This window comes from Sander vitreus, chromosome 24 (genome assembly GCF_031162955.1).
Source record: "Sander vitreus isolate 19-12246 chromosome 24, sanVit1, whole genome shotgun sequence".
Classification (NCBI taxonomy): Eukaryota; Metazoa; Chordata; class Actinopteri; order Perciformes; family Percidae; genus Sander; species Sander vitreus.
The window spans coordinates 14,370,267-14,377,360 of NC_135878.1; the positions used below are offsets into that span (position 1 = coordinate 14,370,267).

General features: G+C 41.2%; 1 protein-coding gene across 1 annotated transcript in view; it reads left to right on the plus strand.

The window, feature by feature from the left end:
- The first annotated feature begins 385 nt into the window (after nt 1-385).
- The window catches only part of mpp4b (MAGUK p55 scaffold protein 4b), a 41,662-nt gene continuing 34,953 nt past the window's right edge, over nt 386-7,094 (plus strand). The window contains exons 1-5 of the mRNA XM_078243800.1: nt 386-456; nt 588-709; nt 1,563-1,640; nt 1,741-1,824; nt 2,833-2,964. Coding sequence (XP_078099926.1) covers nt 399-456; nt 588-709; nt 1,563-1,640; nt 1,741-1,824; nt 2,833-2,964 — 474 coding nt within the window. The 5' untranslated portion in view covers nt 386-398. The remainder of the gene's footprint in view (nt 457-587; nt 710-1,562; nt 1,641-1,740; nt 1,825-2,832; nt 2,965-7,094) is intronic.

A 7,094-nucleotide genomic window follows, 5' to 3' on the forward strand; every position in this document is an offset into this window, starting at 1 on the left:
CAACCTGCACCACCAAACATAACAGTCAACTGGCGAAGCTGCTGCCAGTATATTACTGTAAATTCAAATAATACAGAAATAAACTGTAACTGTCTATTTACAGTAAAATACCTTAAACTTTAAAAACAGTATGCGTACTGTAAATAAACAGCAGTCAACTGGCGAAGCTGCTGCCGGTATATTACTGTAAGTTTAAATAATACAGAAATAAACTGTCTATTTACAGTAAAATACCTTAACGGGGGGGATGGCTGAAACAATTAACTGATTATCAATTTCCTTTATTTTTTTATTTCCTTTATTTGCTTTTCCAGGTTTCTCCAGTCCGTGTAAGCAGTCAGCTGGGAGGGGGAGGGGGAGGTGGGTGGGGGGCGAAGGTCGTCGGGGTCCCCGGGACCATGAGGCAGGCGGTGGAGGCTCAGGTGTTGAGCTCGCACTGTGAGCTAGGAGAACACGGTCAGTATAGGGGGGGGGGGGGAACTTCACTTATATGTTTTATTCTAGTAATATAATGGATAATGCTTTTGGAGCCAACATCATGATTTCGATATTAATAATCCCCCTGGTGTGTGTTTTGTGCGCCGCAGGCCTTCGTCAGATCCTGACCGACGTGATCGCGGAGGTGAGGAAGTCGGTAAACCCGGACCTCGACGGCGCTGAGATTCTCCACGGGCTCCTGAACGCCTCCTGGCTGCAATCGCTGCTCAAGGTCTGAAAACTACGGTGGCCGACAGGGCCCCCCCCTGTCGGGCAAATGCACTGCAACTTAATGGAACACATGCAAATAGACAAAACACGAGCAAATTAAGAAAACAAACATTATAAATTTGACAACACATTGCGCAGCATTTAGCAAACGCGCCGCAAATACACACAACACAACCAAATACACAAAAGCGCGGGAAATGTTTGTACTGTAAATACGTTTTGTCTACTTGCGTGTGTTTCATGAAGGTGCAGTGTGTTTGCCCCTGTCGGCCACCGTAGTAAACATCCTGAAAATGAACTTTATTCTTTGATGTGGCTCTGATGGCGCAAAATACTAACATCAGCTTTTATATTCTATTGTTTGTTTTCAGTGATTATTCTAGTACTTTCTCGTATCTTTAAGTTGTATGCCTGGACTTAGGTTGACAGGGAAAAAGATCACTTTTGTTAGATGTTTATTTGGATTTTCTTTACATTCATACTCAATTAATGGAATGGATAAAAATACAAGAAATCAGGAGAAAAAGTGTCAGTTTCCAGTCAGATTAAGTTATTTTTTTCACACACACACACACTGACACACACACACACACACACACACACACACACGTGCTTTGTGACCGGCATGGAATGAATGGCCTGGCCCGCGATCACTTGTGCGCCCGTTGTGTTTTCACTGTTACTGTAGGAAAAAAGGTCATTTAAGGACTATAAAAGGTTGAGGGAAATTTGGGCTTTGATAAAGTATTAAAAGCCTCACAGTATTTGAGGATATTCTTGGTGCCTTCAAGCTTCCACTGAAAAATACTCCAACTGCTTCAGACATAAATCATTTAACGACATTGGTTTTTCAGGTTTACGAGTGTCTTCAGAGGTACCTCCGAGATTCCCCAGCCCCAGTTCTGTTCTACGCTTCAGGACTTTCACTTCAGGTTACACCTCAGATTGGGTTTCATCAGCAATTTGTTGCTCGCACTTATTTTGTAGGAGGCTTTTAAAAAAACCATAATGGATATGTGGTTTGTTGTGTAGTTGCTGATTGACATCAGAGCGCTGCCGAGATGCTCTGAAGACGCCAGAGAGCTTCACCGCCTCCTGAGACAGCCGCACCTGCAGGTAACAAGTCACGATTCATTTCCGGGATCGCTCCGGTGCCTCTAGAGGTTCCGCCGGATGTCCCTCATTTTCGTCCGGATGTCCGTCCCCTTCCTCTGTCGTTGTGTTGGCGTTCTAACCTCTGGTGGATTTGTGAGGACTATGGTTAACTGCTCCTCAGATCTCTGCAGGGTAAATCCAGACAGCTAGCTAGACTATCTGTCCAATCTGAGGTTTCTGTCGCACGACTAAAACTACTTTTGAACGTACACATGTTCCACCAAAACAATTTCCTTCCTGAGACTATTTAGCAGAGGCACCGTGGCTCCGTCTGGCACTTAGGCTCCGCCCAAGACGATTGTGATTGGTTTAAAGAAATGCCAATAAACCAGAGCATGTTTTTGTCCTCTGGTTTATTGTTTATACTGTGGGAGACTAGAGTTTTGGGGTTAATGTCCAAAAACATTTCTATTCATACTGACTTCATTTTTATTCCTAGATGATGTAGACAAGCTGAGAAAACCAGCTTTCACATCTTCTCTTTGCATCTTATCTGGTCATTTACAATAAAAACGAACTGTTCTATAAGAGCATTTTCAGTGATTATCACTAAATATTTATACATTTTTATAGGCGTCTGTCTTTTCTTCTTGTTATTTGGGTTCCTGGCAGCTTTATACTTTGTTCAATTGACAATATAAGATAAGTTGGACTTATGATATACTGTAGATTCTCAAATGGGGGTACGCGCACCCCTAGGTGTACTTTGGAGTACTGCAGTGGAAAAAAAGAAATATTTCAAAGGGGGGTACACATGTGTACATGTGTGATACAGTGGGTGTGTGTGTGTGGGGGGGTAAAAAAGGAAGACATGCATGTGGGAGAAGGACAGTTTAAAAAGGTGCTAAAGAAAGACCCAAATAAATGCAGGTGAAAGTCAGCAAAGTGAACCTGAACTACGTTGTTATTTGGGCCCCGAGCGCAGCAGTTTTCAATAAAAAAAAAAAAGCTGTTCTGATTGATTTGTAGGCTCTTCTCTCAGCTCACGATACGGTGGCCCAGAAGGACTACGAGCCGGTGCTGCCACCGATGCCAGAAGAGCTGCCGGACGATGAGGAGGCCACCAGGATCATCTGCCTGGTCAAGAACAAACAGCCTCTGGTAAGCTAACGCAGCTGAAATACAGCATTACATCTTAAAGTGCTCATATTATGCTGTCAGGGCACGCCCTCATACTCTGCTTCTGACTGGCTAGTAGTCCTTACCTAGGTACTGTCAGGGCACGCCCTCATACTCTGCTTCTGACTGGCTAGTAGTCCTTACCTAGGTACTGTCAGGGCACACCCTCATACTCTGCTTCTGACTGGCTAGTAGTCCTTACCTAGGTACTGTCAGGGCACACCCTCATACTCTGCTTCTGACTGGCTAGTAGTCCTTACCTAGGTACTGTCAGGGCACACCCTCATACTCTGCTTCTGACTGGCTAGTAGTCCTTACCTAGGTACTGAGCATGTGCTACTCCCAACAAAGATGTTCCAGCAGTGACAGGTCTCACTCTGTAGCTAAAACAGAGACCTGAACACAGGGTGAAAAGAGGAGCTGCAGCAATGAGCAGTACAACAAAAATATGGTGTTTTTTGAAAATTAAACCATGTAAACCTATTGTGATATAACCTCTAAATACAATTATGAACCTGAAAATGAGCATAACATGAGCACTTTAAAAAATGTTCAAATATAAAAACTGCAAATGAAGCTCTGATTTGATGCATTTTAAAACAGCTTAACCCTCTTGTTATCCTAAAATTTACCAACACCCTTTATCCTTGGGGTCAATTTTAGAGATGGTCCGATAGCATTTTTTGCTCTATAAATTAGTGAGCAATATACGCAGATTATAACACATTATAACTGTGTTTATCATGCATTATAGAGACAGGCTTCATAGAAAGTGTAACCCAAAAAAATCATTTAATATAAAGCAAAAATAATGATGACAGGGTTTTCCCATTGTAAGGTTTAGGTGCAGCACCTAAAGCCGAAAAAATGTAACTAAAAGACTTTTTTTTTCTCTGATTGGTTGGTTGTAGATGGACTTCTTTAGCAAGTTTTGTCTTAAGCTTTTTGAATGCTCTAGCTTTTCCAACGTTTTAGACAGATGTGGTGATAATAACGGTCCAAAATGATGTGAAAAAGAGCCACAGAACTACCACAAAGGGACACAAACCGACTACAAAGAGAAGCCAAATGACCACAGAGAGACAAAACAACCCCAAAGGAAAACACAAATGACCGAAAAGAGACACGAACCGACTACAAAGAGACGCCAGACGACAAACAGAGAGACAAAACAACCCCTAAGGAAACCAAAATGTCCAAAAAGAGACCCAAAACAACCTCAAAGAAAAACACAAATGACCAACAAGAGACGCAAAAACTCACAAAGAGACACAAAATGTATGGGGGAAGTTTAAATTAAAAAACAGAAACGCGCACCTAAGTCTTCCACAAAGTCAGGGAAAACACAGGATGACAAGCACTTTTTTAAAGACCTTAAACATTGATTGGGGTCATGTCATTAACTAACTAACCCTAACCCCAAGAATAACAGCAAGGATGGTGTGACACATTACGTTGGTGTACCGGTGCCCTGAGTTGACCCGCAAGCCCAGTCAGACTCAGTATTTAGGGGGTGTCCTGAGTTGAAAAGTGAGGTCACATATTGATGACCGCACTAGTCATTTGTAATCCCTCTTTGCAGAAAAAGGTTTTGTGGGATCAGAGAAAGCCATCAGAAAAACTCCTGTGAGCATAGAAACGCCGTCAGACAACGAAGTCGTGCGACAAAGAAAGTAAAAGTTTTTTGTTTTTTTTTACTTTCCCTCTTGAGGAAATCACAGTAATCAGTTTTTATTTATTTTTTTATGTTTCTTTCATATTTCTTTCTTGCTTTATTCGACGTTTTCTTTCAAAGATTATTTTTTGCGGCTTTTCCGCCTTTTATTTTGACGGGACAGCTAGGTGAGAAAGGGGAGAGAGAAGGGGGGATTTTTGGAGTTAAAAAGCAGAAATTATGAAACATTTTGACAATTAAGTTAAAATCCGAGGAAGACTTTTGCCAGAGTTTAGTCGAGAAATGGTTTTTAAACCATTTAAACCAAATGCTGTAAAATATAATATAACATCCAGAATTCAATGATATTGCGAAGAATGTTGTATTGAACCAACCGTGTTGTTGTTGTTTTTTTAGGGCAATTTGGTTAAAAGAAACCCATATTTTGTTGCGTAGAAACTTTGAAAAAAAGGGTCAAGTTTGACCCCGAGGACAACAGGAAGGGTTAAAGGCCATTTTGGTCAATATTGGGACTATGGCTGCGTCCGAAGTACCACACTAACATGCTATTTAGTAGCTAAAACAGTATGTGTGTCCGAAACCTCAGTGTAGTGGAATTCTGACAACAAAAAATGCCACTGGAGGGAATTTGAAGGCATTTCCAAAGCTTGCTGGTGCAAATGATGAGGTCCGCCGACGTCTCGGGTTTAACACTTTTGTTTTTGAATGCATTTAAAAGCACCTACAAAAAACTGACTGTGCCGACTGGAAGAATTAAAAACCGAGCAGGCTAGATCTAAAACATCGCTCTCACACAGCTAAGGTTGGAAAACTGCGCGGCTTCCCTGATCCTAATTCCCCGTCCTTGCTCACCTGTGATCCCCCCTTTCTAATCTCTGATTGCGGTAACTAGCACGCATAGTACACACAGGTGCCCAGGTGACATAGTTATCAACAACATTCACTCACACCTACTACACGCACGCACTTTACTCACACACGCAGAACAAGTCTGAATTGGCTACAACACTTAGTATAAAAACCAATAGTGCGCAAATTGCATGCTATTTCCGGCAAAATATGACCGTATGCAATACTGGGCACTACGCCTGCAAAAGTATCCCACAATGCAATGCGGTAGTAACGACAACGTTCATAACAGACAAAGGGACAGAAACCAAGAAGCCTTTTAACGTCAATAACGCTCTAGTTTCTACATAACTAGACCCAACGACTGTTGGGTCTCGTTATTCACCTCTTTCACTGATTGAAGCGTTATCTGGCGATGCCACTAGAGCGGAGGTCGGCAGGGGTTTCCATGGTTACGCATCTCCAAACAGCAAGGAGGCTCTCAGGAAGTGACGTTGAAAATGACAGCTCAGTGCGTCCGAAAGATGCACACAAAAGTACGTTGAATGATTAGTTTACATGTTGAGTTTGCAACCTGGCAATGTTCACCCAGCCATGTCAGTATATAACTGAACATTAGAACATGTTTTCTGTGGTTTGTGTGTTATAAAAATGTAAAGTATGTGACCTAAATACAGGATGGAGGTGTCCACATACTTTTGGCCATATAGTGTAGTTCGGAAATGGTCCTTTCTTTGTAACTCCATTGTGTTTGGGTGGATACAGAAGTCTCATGGGTCGATATATCAAAATCTGAATTATCTGTATAGGGATAGGTATGAAAATATATTTTGTGATTTTGATAAACTGACCCTTTAAGCTGCCCATAATATCAAAAAAAGTTGAATATTTTGTGTTAATGGCATGTTTTTTTTAAACATATTTGGAGGAGCTAAACATTTTCATTTGTTTGTCTGTAAACCATGCATACATTTCAGTATATCAACTGATGCAGATGCTCGTCTGTTTTTTAATATATGTAGGCTTTTGTGCTAAATATTAATAAAAACAGCTGACTGCATCCAACAGAGACCAGATGTTTGAATTTAATAATCTTTCATTTGAGTAATTGTCTGTTTCCAAACAGCAGAAACCACTGAAAAAGAAGAAGGATTTTAAAGAAAAACAAAATAATAATAGAAAGACATCTGTGTCTCATTTATTATCAGTGTTTGCAAGATACGTATTTGCAAGTCTTCTGTTTGTCATACGTACGTCTTTTGGGTCTTCTATTTGCAGCTCTTTTAACACAAAGTGTAAAGTAACTAGTAACTGAAGCTGTAACAGAGTGAATGTAGTGGAGTAAAAAGTACAATATTTCTCTCTGAAATGTAGCGGAGTAGAAGTAGAAAGTGACTTGAAAAGAAAAGGACTCAAGTAAAGTACAAGTACCTCAACATTTGGACTTAAGTACAGTACTGGAGTAAATGTACTTAGTTCCATTCCCCCACTGCTTTTCGCTGTTGAACAATTCCCTCTACCTTTGAGTGACTCTGTTGTCTCACAGCTGCGCGACCACCAGAGAGTCGAGCTGCCGCTGACCAGTGCG